This window comes from Zingiber officinale, chromosome 4B (genome assembly GCF_018446385.1).
Source record: "Zingiber officinale cultivar Zhangliang chromosome 4B, Zo_v1.1, whole genome shotgun sequence".
Lineage (NCBI taxonomy): Eukaryota > Viridiplantae > Streptophyta > Magnoliopsida > Zingiberales > Zingiberaceae > Zingiber > Zingiber officinale.
In genome coordinates this window covers 138,414,296-138,427,160 of record NC_055993.1, presented here as the reverse complement: position 1 = coordinate 138,427,160, position 12,865 = coordinate 138,414,296, and the positions used below count along the sequence as shown (strand labels likewise).

General features: G+C 38.5%; 2 protein-coding genes across 3 annotated transcripts; one reads left to right on the top strand and one right to left on the bottom strand.

Annotated features, from left to right (window-relative positions):
* Window positions 1-192: 192 nt before the first annotated feature.
* LOC121977036 (alpha carbonic anhydrase 1, chloroplastic-like) lies at window positions 193-2,054 on the bottom strand. 2 transcript variants are annotated; one of them, XM_042529525.1, is made up of 6 exons: window positions 1,457-2,054; window positions 1,173-1,387; window positions 993-1,099; window positions 819-921; window positions 552-734; window positions 193-439 (listed from the first exon to the last, which is right to left on the bottom strand). In XM_042529525.1, the coding sequence occupies exons 1-6, from the start codon at window positions 1,530-1,532 to the stop codon at window positions 305-307; spliced, it is 819 nt and encodes a 272-aa protein (XP_042385459.1). In that variant the 5' UTR covers window positions 1,533-2,054; the 3' UTR covers window positions 193-304. The 2 variants fall into 2 exon arrangements, with proteins under 2 accessions (XP_042385459.1, XP_042385460.1); XM_042529526.1 differs by having other exon boundaries at window positions 1,173-1,384; window positions 1,457-2,043.
* A 4,643-nt stretch (window positions 2,055-6,697) lies between these two features.
* Window positions 6,698-12,398, top strand: LOC121977033 (probable glycosyltransferase STELLO1). The gene is made up of 3 exons (XM_042529520.1): window positions 6,698-8,819; window positions 11,238-11,364; window positions 11,430-12,398. The coding sequence occupies exons 1-3, from the start codon at window positions 7,084-7,086 to the stop codon at window positions 11,904-11,906; spliced, it is 2,340 nt and encodes a 779-aa protein (XP_042385454.1). The 5' UTR covers window positions 6,698-7,083; the 3' UTR covers window positions 11,907-12,398.
* Window positions 12,399-12,865: the final 467 nt, after the last annotated feature.

Below are 12,865 nucleotides of genomic sequence, written 5' to 3'. Positions count from 1 at the left end.
CGAGTGAAATCTCTAATGCATCGTAATTAAATTCCTTAGTTAAGCATGAGACATTGAGATTGATGTTTGTGGCCCACTAGTGATTGATTTGATTTGTAATTGCTGTATTGATTACTTTTCCTCGTTCCTCCTAATTTTTTTTTGGTTTTTTTTGCAGGTTGATCCACAAATTTGTGTGACAAAACTACACACTTGAAACTCCAATCACCCATGGCTTCTCATGATCAATCATGGCACGTTACAGGGGAGATCGAACATTTATCAGCAAATCATCAACTACATAGCAATAGGTAAGACATTTTAGTTACTGGGATCGGCTCTCGTCGTAGACCTGCACCACCCTTCCGTTCAACGCCTGCGCCGGCCTTGCATTCCGGCGGTACGCCTCCTTCAGCGGCGCCTGGAGCTCCGCCGCTTGCCTCCTGCTCATCTTCCTCGCCTGCAACCAACCACCACCACCAACATACACTCGTAAAGCAGGAAAACTGAAACTGGCACCAGTGACTGCGCTAGCGAGGTGTTCGACGGAAGTGGCCGATCTGATTAATTACCTCGCCGAGGACGTTCCAGACGACGTTCTCGGTGCACGGTGGGGTGGAGAGGGATCCGACGTATCTGTAGTACTTGCGAGTGTGCTGCTTCAGCGACCTCATCTTCACGACGCCGACTGGCACACGCGCCTGCTCATCGCCGGCGAGCACCTCCTTCTTCAGCTCCGCCATCTTGTCCTTCAGCTGCAGTCCGGTCGCAATTGATTGCTTAATCATCGTCTCCCAGAACGGAAGGAAACAAACGAAGTCCAGTTTATTCATAATTACTTGGATCAGCAAGGGATCCGCGCGGCCAAACTGGTACAGGACCGCCACCACCGTGATGTTGCCGTCGACGCTCTTGTGCACGAGATGCAGCTCCACCGGGAACCTGTCCTCCACGCCGATCGGAAATCAGCTCCGAAATTGAATTTTGAAAGAAATATACAAACCACCAGACACCTCTCTCCATCAATCGTGTGCTCAGAAGGCGAGTGCCAATGCATCTGTAACAAGCTGTACTTCTTCCCTTCCACAACCACGTAGCCCACATCCTCATCATACCGAAGCTGCACCCAAGAACGCAAACCATACACTCAGATTATCAATTTGGGGTTATCGACAAAGAAGGCGACGGCGAACCGCGATGTTGCAGTGGTTGTCGAGGAGGGTGGCGTTCGAGCAGGCTCTGTAATTCCGGCGCAGGCGAATCAACTTGGGGTTGTACTCTGCATCGGCGTTCACAATGTTGATCGGAGACTGGCGCTTGCCCTCGGAGCAGAGCCGGTACTGGGGGCACAAACTGCCCCACGCGCTCGGTCCATTCGCTCCGCTGTACGTGAAGTTCACCGTGTCTGCTGACAATTCAGTTCAGGGTCAGCAAGAAGAGCGAAAAGGGCGGGTTCACGAATCTGCCCGTTTCGTACCGTACGCAGCTGCACAGGCCGCAAGAAGGAGAGCTACTCCCGAGGAGAGAATAACTTGGACTTCTCTTGCAGCCATTGCTCCGAGCTGTCCGGAGAGGGCGAGCTCTTTTCTCTTCCTCTGTGAATGGTGGAGTTGGATGTGGCTGCCACCCCAAATTTATAGCTGTGACCTTCGGCGACTGCTTGTTAAGATGGATGATCAACCATGGCAATGCATGGAATCGCACAGATCCACATGAAGCCATGAATATGAGACAAGCAGGTGGTGCGGCAAAGAAGAGCAACTTTCTCTTTAGCATCTTAAAAATGCGACAGGATTCTCAACAGAAACAGTTAAGAGCAATCTGCAAAAGAAGAGTCAAATCAAGAGGATATGCGCCAAAAGGAGATGTTCTTTAAGAAAAGCTGAAAACAGTGTGTGTGAAGGCAGTAAATCAAACGCCAAAAATATAACAAATGGTTCCGCGGTTCCGCCACACAAGGTGCTCGACCATGTGTCTTAACAGCCATCTTCCCTTTTGCTAGCGCCGGTGCTTCAACACATGCCATGCCTTTTGGCTTCAACACTGACCCAGCCACTTTGCACCCAAAGTGTGAGGCCTGAGGGCCAACCCATGGGTGAGCTTTGGGCAAAAGATAGCAATTGCTCATGGAGATTCCCATCATTCATCTACTTCATGATTGGTGACATGTGCCTCCTTTTATGGTTCAGGTGGTATTTACCTTCCTCAGTACCCACCTCATTAGCTTAGTCCACAAATGCATGAACAATATAATAACAATAATTTCACCTTTTTCCTATGATATGGATTCTTGAACTCTGCCTACTCTACCACCATTAATTGAACTTTATCTTATTTTATTATTATTATTATTATTAATAATAAATATATCTATTAGTATGTATACTTTAGTGTATCTTTTGAAATTTTTTTCCTATGAGTATAATAATTCTGTTTGAAAATAGATAAGATGACTGTGATTTTGATATTAATTGTTTAAAGATTTCTATTCAATAAAAAGTGGCTCTAAGTGATTTTATATGTCAAAAGAAGTATTATCCTATGTGTCAAAAGAAGTATCAGTGATTGGGCTAGGGAAGGGATCTTTGGCGTAGACCCTTCAACTCTCAAATCAATGATCAAATCGAGTAGATGAACAATGTGAGGAACAATAGCTATGAGTGTATAAAATTGCGTAGTCTTGTGTATCTGCACCTATAGATGAAGACATCTTTTATAGTATTACTATTTGTCTATACACAAATCTCAAAGCGTGTCCAAAAAAGGACAGATCATAAAGATGCTCTGATATCTTTTTTAAAATGGACACGCAATCTTTGTATTTGACAGAAAGAAAACGTCTTATGTACAATTTGTAGGTAGAATATTCTCCGTCCTTAGTAACACAAAATGTCAAAAAGAAATATAAGACTATTGAATTGAAGGGTTGACAATATGCTTACATGGTTAACCGACCAAGTTTCTCTTATGACTCGATTGACAATCGCTCATAAAGACCAACTGATCGGACTTATAGAGTGTTGTCGGGAACTCGTCCTTCACTCGACCTATTTGTTTAACCAAAATTGTTCAATTTGGACCGGGCGTCCATTCTATCTGATCGGACTATAGTTTCAATCGACAGGACTACTCGATCCAACTATTTAATTATGCTATTTTCAAGTGACAAATAAGTCTTCACTCTGAAAAGTGATGACTCGTCTTGAGTTATCCATCAATATTTAGGGACTCGACGTCCGATTGATCTAATGGTCTGGTCGGATAACCTGATAGACTCAATATTCGAATAACTTGATGGACTCGACGTCTAATTGATCTAATGATCTAGTCAGATAACCTCTTAGCCGACTAATCCACTACACTGACTTTAAAGATTGAACCTTCCTATAATTTTACTGTCATGTCAACAGATCCTCTTAACTTTCATCCAACTCGAAAGTTCGACATCATCTGCCGTACCACAAAACTTCGGCTTTTTTTTCCTGTAATATTCTTATTTTTTTATCTAGTACATGCAAATTTCGTATGTATGCTAAAATGGCATCAAAAGAACTGAGAGTAACTTAGTGTTGATTACAATTATATGTCAATAATCCTCCTCAAAAGCACACATCTCTTTCTTCTCTATTTGGCTTGAGGTGTCCCATAGTTATGGTGCAGCGGTAGGGTATTTAGGTTGTCACCTAGATATTCGCGATTCGAGCCCTAATTATGACAAATTTATAGGAATTTTTCCTCCAAATGGAGCACGCAACTAAAGGATGCTGGGCTCCTAGGCTACCCGCTACGAGCACTTCTCGATTTACCTGGTGGCCGATAGAAAATTTTTGTGAGACTGAACCGGTCATCCCAGACTCGACGTTATCGGTCTGGTTAATTATTTTTTTTCTATTATTTTTTTCTATTTGGCTTGAGGTAATTTGGCACACTTGCTAGGACCAGCTGCTCTGGAGTCATTGCTTGATTCAAAGTTAATAAGATAAATGTCTTAAATTGTTGGTTTAAATCATTCTTTATAGGATTGTTATATCCTAAATAGGTCTTTAGGACGCATCTAATTCATGTTGAGATGATTCTTGAAATTTTTTGAAAGTTTTTCCATAGTGGCAATGTCTTTTCAATCACCACAATCACTCGAAAAGATTCGATCTAATTAATTCATGTAGTCGTATGAATACATTGCATAAACTTGTAATTCTTAGACGACTTGACTTAGAGTTAAAGAATCTTTTGATTACTCATTAAACTCTAAATCCTAAATTTAAGTCAAGAAGATCTTTAATGAATTTATTTGACATCATCCCACCTCGGACAGATTCAAGAAAAAAGGAAGAAGGTCGGTGGAAAATTTTTATAGGATCAGGTTGATAATGTTATCTGAATTGGTTATTTTTTTTTAAAAACATGGGTTGGAATTTGTATATGAAAGTAAAATAATAATAATAATAATAATAATAATAATAATAATAATAGTAAAAATTTTTTTTATAAAAACCTTTTTACAATAGGTAATAAAAAAAATTCTTTGAGCTCATCCCACGCGTTGAGGATGTAATTATCTTATAGAAAAGTTGTTATGAATCCAAACTTTTTATGCGAGCTTATTTAGGAATCATCAGCTTATTTCTTACACCCATGGGCTTGCATTCTTATCCATGCACTTCATGACTTAGGCCCTTCAACCTTAATTTTTAAAAATACAATTGATAGAGATTAATTTACCATTCATTCAAAATATTTTTTTTTTTAAATTATAATAGTCAATTTGTAAAATATGACATTAGACATCTATACCTAATAAATTTTCTTTAATGAATAATCCTATTTGATTCTGCCAAATTCATTTGTCATCTTACCATAATAAAAATTAGATAAATCAATGTTAAAATCCACCACTAAATTAAACATTTCTATATGGTAGTTAATTATTTAATAATTAATTAATAATATTCTTTTATTATATCATTGTTCTTAATAGTTAAAAAGGAAAGTAACAAAGCGAAAAAAAAATTCTTTTACATATATAATAGTTTGTTTATGCTAGCGTAATTTAAAATATATAGGGAAAGGGTAAAATTAATTCCGAACGTTAGATTGATGATCATGATCGTTGGGAGAGTTGAGGAGATTTTTTTAAAACTATTTTTATCTATGGTGATTCAAGATACTCTCATGAAATCATAAGAGATATGGATACAACTTCAATCCCTTCTTTTTATATATATATATATTTTTATATAAATTTATAATTTTTAAATATTTTTAAAATAATAACAATTTTGAATCATGACGAACCGTGAATTGACAGTTTCAAATAGTGAACCATAACTATTTTAAATGGTTAAAGTTAAGGGTTGAACTGTAAAAAATAGTTGAACTGATGATTTTAAATGGTTGAATTGTCGATTTCAAATCATAATCGGGTCTACTCTAACCTTTCTAAATACTAAAATATCTAAAATATTGTTATCAATGCCCTCGAGGATTGCGACGATGGTAAATGAACCTATAAATTTCTCAAACAATGAGAATTCAATTTCCACATAGTACAAATAAATGTTTGCGTCTCTCGAATCACTTATGGTGCTGAACCATTCCTATAACCCATTTGCACTTTTCAAATTTCTCATCGATAAAAAAATCACAGCCGCTCATGTCGTCTAAATTAACCTCTTCTCATATCAAAATCAACCTAAGGAGAAGAGTCATTTATAAGCTTCCTTATGGGTTAATTCCCAATTTATGTAAACTCATTTATAATCAATGAGTTTACTTAAAAGAGTTTGAAAATTTGAACGTGATTAATGGATAATTTGAGCATGAGACTTCTGAAAGAAGACGCTATCTCTTACATCGATGAACAATTAAGGGAATAAATGGTGAGCATGAGTTTTTTATTCCAATTTCTAAGTCAATATAAATTGAGGAAATAAATTAATAATAAAAACAACCTATATAATATAATATGCTACTTCCATTAGTTATAGGAATTTGGACGAAGGATCGATTTAGGAAAATATTAAAAAATTAAAAGACTAAATTGAGTCAATCAATTTGGGAAATATTCAAAAATTGGAAGACTAAAATTGAGTCAAAGATGAAAGATGAAATCAGGACCCCGAGTAAAAAAAAATTGAGAGATTAAATTGAAAATTAACTAGCTTGCTTATTGAAGAACTCCCCATCTAGAAAATAACCAAGAACTTAGGAACGACCTAAACCTGATATTTTTTAATAATAAAAAACTCAAACTTTCTAATTTTTTAAAGGCATAATTAATAATTTTACGGAGGCATAATTAATATTTAGATTTTGTCCCTCTTTAAATTTTTGAGTTGGTGGCACGTTGTTGTCTCCCGCGCAATCTTTTTGTTTTAATTTATCAATCAAATTTTCTATTTTATAATTTATAGTGTTAAAAAAATAAAATATAAATCACTTCAAAAATTTTAAAAATATTTATTATTCATTCTTCTCTAATAAATTTAAACGCCTTAAAAAAAAGTTAATTCTAAATATTTATTGTATTTATCTTCTTAACTTATTTTCTTATTTTTCAATTAACAAAAAAAAGTTTAGGCAGGGGTAAAATGAAAATCCCTAAAAATTCAGGAAGATTGTGAAATTGTGATTAGATTATTAAAAGTTTAGGGATAAGTTTGAAAGACATATATAATTATGGGAGTGAAATGAAAGTTTCTCAAAATTTCCAATTACGGTAAAATTTTGCAGTCAACTCGCTGGAGTGGAAGAGAAGAGAAGAGAAGAGAGACAAGGGCAGAGCTTGGCGATGGACGCTTAGTTCCCACCCACCGCGAATCAATCGAGTCACTGAAGTGTTCTTCTATTTTGGTTTGCTTGGATCCGCCCACCGATCGCGAAACTTCAACTGCAATCTTCCTCCCTTCGTTGCTTGTGTCGGCACCACCAACCGAATGCCCTATCCTTCATCATCACCTAGTCCTGAAGAGAAAGCGAGGGGAAGAGGCGGTAGCATCAGCGCAGATCTATAGCGCTTCCTCTTCCGATTCTTTCTCTTACGCAAGCAAACCGACAATTTTTGCTGGATTTTTGGTTGTTGGCGGTGGATTCTCGACGGAGGCAATGCTAGTCCAAGATCGGTCTCCTCCTTCTTCCAAGCTCGCTTCTTCGCCGCCTCCTGTGCTTCCTTCCACCGTCGCCCACAGCCGCCGCTTCGTCCCGGCGAAAAGCCTCGACTTTTCCACCTGGGCCTCCGAAAACCTCTACAAGATCGTATTTGTTTGCTTCCTCGCCCTCACCGTGGTCGCTATCTTCTTCATCCGGAGCTCCGGCGACGCCATCACGCTCCTCAGATTCGAGAAATGCTCCGGCTCCGCTTCGTCCGCCTCTTCCCGGATCCCTTACCCAGAGGTGTCCTGGTCATCCGTTCCTCCCATCAAGCCGCTTGACCTCTCCGCTGCGCCCTTTGCTTCGTTCCGCTCCGACCGGTGGATCGTCGTGTCCGTCTCCGCCTACCCCACCGACTCCCTCCGCTCGCTGGCCAGGACCAAGGGATGGCAGCTGCTCGCCGTGGGAAACTCCGCCACGCCGCCCGATTGGTCCCTCAAAGGTGCCATCTTTCTCTCCCTAAATCAGCAGGCCGGTCTCGGCTTCCGCACCGTCGACTTCCTTCCCTATCACTCTCACGTCCGGAAGAGCATCGGCTACCTGTTCGCGATCCAGCATGGTGCGAAAGTCATCTTTGACGCGGACGACCGTGCCGAGGTCCTGGGCGCCGACCTCGGGCGCCACTTCGATGTGGACCTTTCGGGCGAAGCGGCAGGGGCCAAGCACCCTGTCCTCTTCCAGTATAGCCATGCTGACCCTAACCGGACTGTCGTGAATCCTTACATTCACTTTGGGCAGCGATCAGTGTGGCCGAGAGGACTGCCATTGGAGAATGTTGGAGAGGTTGGGCATGAGGAATTCTACACGGAGGTGTTTAGTGGCCGACAGTTCATCCAACAAGGCCTTTCCAATGGCCTCCCTGATGTGGATTCTATCTTCTACTACACCCGCAAGTCTTCAGCCTTGGAGACATTCGACATTAGCTTTGATGAGGAAGCACCCAAGGTAGCTTTGCCTCAGGGTCTAATGGTGCCGATCAACTCATTCAACACCATTTTCCACACACAAGCATTCTGGGGCCTCATGCTACCTGTCTCTGTGAGCTCGATGGCGTCTGATGTGCTAAGGGGCTATTGGGCACAGCGAATCCTATGGGAGATTGGTGGGTTTGTGACTGTCTATCCGCCAACCATCCACCGGGCAGACACCGCAGAGGGGTATCCTTTTGCAGAAGAGAAGGACCTCCATGTCAATGTTGGTCGCCTGATCAAGTTTCTAGTATCCTGGAGATCAAACAGGCGTACACTATTTGAGAGGATCTTGCATTTGAGTTATGCAATGGCAGAGGAAGGGTTCTGGACAAAGCAGGATGTGCAGTTCACAGCTGCCTGGTTGCAGGACTTGCTTGCCATTGGATACCAGCAACCGAGGCTTATGTCACTGGAGTTGGGTCGACCTCGAGCAAACATTGGAGAGGGAGATACCAAGGAGTTCATTCCCAAGAAACTACCTTCTGTGCACCTTGGAGTGGAGGAGGTTGGGGCAGTTAATTATGAGATTGGAAACCTCATAAGGTGGAGAAAATATTTCGGAAATGTTGTTCTTATCATGTTTTGCAGTGGACCTGTCGATCGAATTGCCCTAGAGTGGAGGCTGCTCTATGGAAGGATATTCAAAACAGTGGTAATTCTTTCAGAACAGAGTGACCCAGGTCTTGCTGTGGAATATGGACAAATACATGAAGCATACAAGTAAGTCATTCCAGATTAATGATTTTCTTTTGTAGTCTACTACCCCATAGTTCATTCAATGTAACAACATGTGCAATCTTCTTATAAGCAATCTTTACTTAATGTTTAAATTTTTTGCAGCTTTATTTTTCTTTTCTATCCTTACATCTGACTTTGTGACCGCTAGTTCCTATATTTTTCTATGCTTATTGTTTGTTTAATTCTCATAACTATAGAATTTAAATTGTAGTAGTAGCATTCTTGTCTTGTACCAACCAGTCTATCTTGCATATGTTACAATCTATTTTCATTACTCCTAGAGAACTGAGAAATGAGATCTGTTCATGTCTAGTGTAGCAGTAACTGACACGGAGAGACCAAAAATCTCAATCTTGTATATTCCGCTTGATATCTTTATGAATTGCTTAAGTCTTTAGTTTACTGTTGGAAATGACTATGTGACCTGAAGTAAGATTTTTTTCCTAATGAAAGATATGGAATGATAAGACTAATTACGATTGAATTGCTTTGGCACTATCATAGTACTTTTAGTTATCGCTCTGCTGAATTTTTCTGTGGTGATTGAAATCTTTGGGACAGTATTTGCTCTATGCACACGATTGAATTGTTGTGGGATTTAAAGTGATTTGAACTTTGAATTGGAAGTAAAAAAAGGTTGAAGGTTGCATTAGACAACTCTAGCTAAAGCCATGAATGAATCTTAAGATTAAATCTGAAGCTTGAATTCTAAAACTTTACAAACAAAAAGTTTTAAGATAAGTAGAACAAAAATTGAATATGTAAAATTTAATTTGATTAATATGAATAAAAAAACGATAGAATAAGTAGCTTCCACTTGAAATTCCAGTAAGAATTTTAGGTTCCCTTGATCTATTATTTAACAAGAAGGTGATTTTAATAAAAATATTATTAATAGGATAAAGAAGGGAGTGTCGAAATCGAGAGGAGGTTTTAGAGTCATGATTATCATACTCTCCTAAGGTTAAAAGGGAATTTTTATAAGACTATAACATAACTCGCCATACTTTGTGGATTGGATTATTGGGCAGCTAGAAAACATGATTCATGATCATTTTAGGTATATCTTCGATAGGTAGATAAAAGGAGAGAAAAGAGGTTGAGATGGTATGTGTATGTTCAAAGATGATTGATAAATATGATAGCTAGAAAAGTTAAATCTCTTATAGTGGAAGATAGTGGGAGACCAAGGAAACTATTAGTTAATGTAATAAAAATAATTTACATTAATTTGTATATTTAGTGATAGGACCTTGTGTAAAGATCAGATCAATGGAGGCATTAGATTCATGCAGCCAATCTCAAATAGTTGGGACAAACCTGGCTTGATGATCATGGTCGCAATGATAAGGATGAATTGGATGCCCAGGGTTCTAAGGTTATCCTAAACATTTTATGATTTATTCATTGGTTCAAATTATTTGAATTTTACATCTGACCTTGGAGATTGCTAGAAACTGTAATCAATCAGCTCAATGGCAGGTTGTCAACCAATTATTTATCCTTAACTATGTTGACGAGCTATTAGCTTTGCAAAATCGAATATTTTCCATGTTCTTTAAAAGATGTTTGCAAGTTGGTCTTAATTAGATGTTGCCAACTTGGTTGCAACTGCTCAAATGTGTCTCTGTTCTCATAAAAAAGGTCTTCCCTGTTTTTTTTTTTTTTAAAATGATCTTTACTGAGCTATTTAAGGAGTTACACTACAAGCTATAGTATTTACATTTTTATCAACTACGGCTACCCAGTTGATGACAACATCTGTGGTTTACAATAGCTTGATTTACTATTGTTTGACTTGTCTCTCACTATTGAATTGCACTTGGCTTGAAAAATGGACGAAACATGAAGCTATATGCTAAATTGTCCAAAACCAATGGGCACACTACGCTACGATTGACTATTGGAAAGCCTTCTACTCTGATGCAATCCGTAGAATCCTCCATTGCAATAGCAATGACAGTAATAAGAGACATCTTATCTTCATCTCAACTCTTACTAGGTTAGATCAACATGTGCGTGTTCATTAATCTTGGTTTTATGCATTTTATGACAATGGTTAGGTTTATGAAGTGAACTTGCTAATTTTCCTCAAACTGAGTTTTGACACTTTTTACCATGTTATGTCTTGTTTATTACATTGGTTATAAAATCGAGATGTGTTGTTCACGTGGATGCCGAGAAGACTTTCATTGCTAGATTTCTACTGCAACAAATCCTTTTATAAATATCTTTAAATGTTGATTCTATTAGTTGAAGCTGAACACTTCTGGCACGTTGTCTGACGATAAACTAAAGTGCTTGGTTTTTGTTGCTAGTTTTCTTCTTCTGAATCAGAATGTTTTTTTTTCCTGAGCTTTGCTTTTGGTCATAATTTGATTCAGCATTGGCATGAAATAGGTACTTGCCTAAGGTATTCGACAAATTTCAAAAAGCAGAAGGATTTCTCTGTCTTCAGGATGATATGATTCTTAACTATTGGAACTTACTTCAAGCCGACAAGATGAAGCTTTGGATAACAAACAAGGTAAAACTTTTGTTGATTACTTCATACGGTATGCATCAAGCTGACTAGCCGTTTGCTACATTCAGGTTTCCGAATCATGGATTTCAGTTTCTACTGATGGAAATGATACAGATTGGCATGTCAGTCAAGCAAATTTGGTCAAGAAGATCGTAGACAATTTCCCAGTTCATTTTCAGACAAGTTACAAAAAAAGTGCAACTGTGGGGAGGGTCATCATCTGCAGCGGTGAGATATTCTACATCCCTCAAAGGCTTGTTACGGACTTCTCTGACCTTGTGGGAATTGTGGGAGACCTAAATATCCATCACCGGATTGCCATGCCAGTGTTTTTTCTCGCAATGGACTCACAAGAGAATTTTGATTCTAAAGCTCTAGCGACGACTGTCTATAGGACACAACCCAAGGCTATGGATCCATTTACGAGCTATTACACTGCCCAAGCTCCTGCCGTGTACCCACTGAAGGTGCACAACGAGTACGATTTCATAAAGCTAATCAGAGCGATGGCCGCAGGGGATCCCCTTTTGCTGGAGCTGGTATGAGAGACTCCCTTGCCGAAGCATACTGAAGAAATCTCCAAAGTGAATTTCATCCTCTGCATATTCTCCATTCCTATTCGTACCTTTCTTGTATGATGTAATGTTATTCATTTACAGACAAAACAGTGAGCTTTTAGAAACTTCATTTTTCGATCTAAAATGTCTTAAATGATACCACATGGTGATGTGGTCTGCTCAGAATCCAGACATCTCTGGCCACCAGTTTGAGAATGGCAAAGCAGCAATCTTTGTAACAAAAGAACTGATGAGAAGTTGCTAATCTTGGAACTTTGTATGGAGAGTGTTGATAGCAGTCTGAAATTAGTAGCTGAAGCATCATCATTTACAAAGACTTGTTCTTTATGCTTTCTTTTCCTTCTTTTTTTCCCCTCTAATGTCTGTTTGTTAGACCGACATTGTTTGCATTGTGCATATGACTGAAATTATCAAGAAATGCAGCATCATCAGTGCAAAGAGTTTATGGTTTCCTCAAAATTGCAGCACTACTACCCATTTTAGCTAGAGGGTTGGACTTAGTGTATATATATATATATCTCCTGATTCTGAGATTCTGATTAAGTATGACTTAAAAAGTTAGATGGTACTATTCATATCATCAAGATGCATTTTCTTTTTCGGAAGTCCAAACTTAAGAATTCCAAAATTAAACGCACGCTGAAAGGATCTCCTTCTTTTTCGGAAGTCCAAATTTACGAATTCCAAAGTTAAATGCACGTTGAAAGGATCTCCGATGGTCTAATCAAGATGGATCATATATACGTACGTGTGATGAATAACTTACGGTCCGCTCAATATGAATACATCATATATATATATATATATATATATATATATATATATATATATATATATATATATATATATATATATTAAATTGATTTATTTTAACATTTTAAAAAAAGGCGCTTTGTTTAGCGCTATTTTGATTTTTAAATGTCTTC

Bases quoted from the DNA above. Each gene is read 5' to 3' on its own strand.
- LOC121977036 (XM_042529525.1), bottom strand. From the start codon at position 1,532: ATGGCTGCAAGAGAAGTCCAAGTTATTCTCTCCTCGGGAGTAGCTCTC. The intron at 922-992 runs GTGTCTGGTGGT...CGTGGAGGACAG, and splicing joins CACACGATTGATGGAGAGAG to GTTCCCGGTGGAGCTGCATC. The intron at 735-818 runs GTAATTATGAAT...ACCGGACTGCAG, and splicing joins CGGATCCCTTGCTGATCCAA to CTGAAGGACAAGATGGCGGA.
- LOC121977033 (XM_042529520.1), top strand. From the start codon at position 7,084: ATGCTAGTCCAAGATCGGTCTCCTCCTTCTTCCAAGCTCGCTTCTTCG. The intron at 8,820-11,237 runs GTAAGTCATTCC...GGCATGAAATAG, and splicing joins CAAATACATGAAGCATACAA to GTACTTGCCTAAGGTATTCG. The intron at 11,365-11,429 runs GTAAAACTTTTG...TGCTACATTCAG, and splicing joins AGCTTTGGATAACAAACAAG to GTTTCCGAATCATGGATTTC.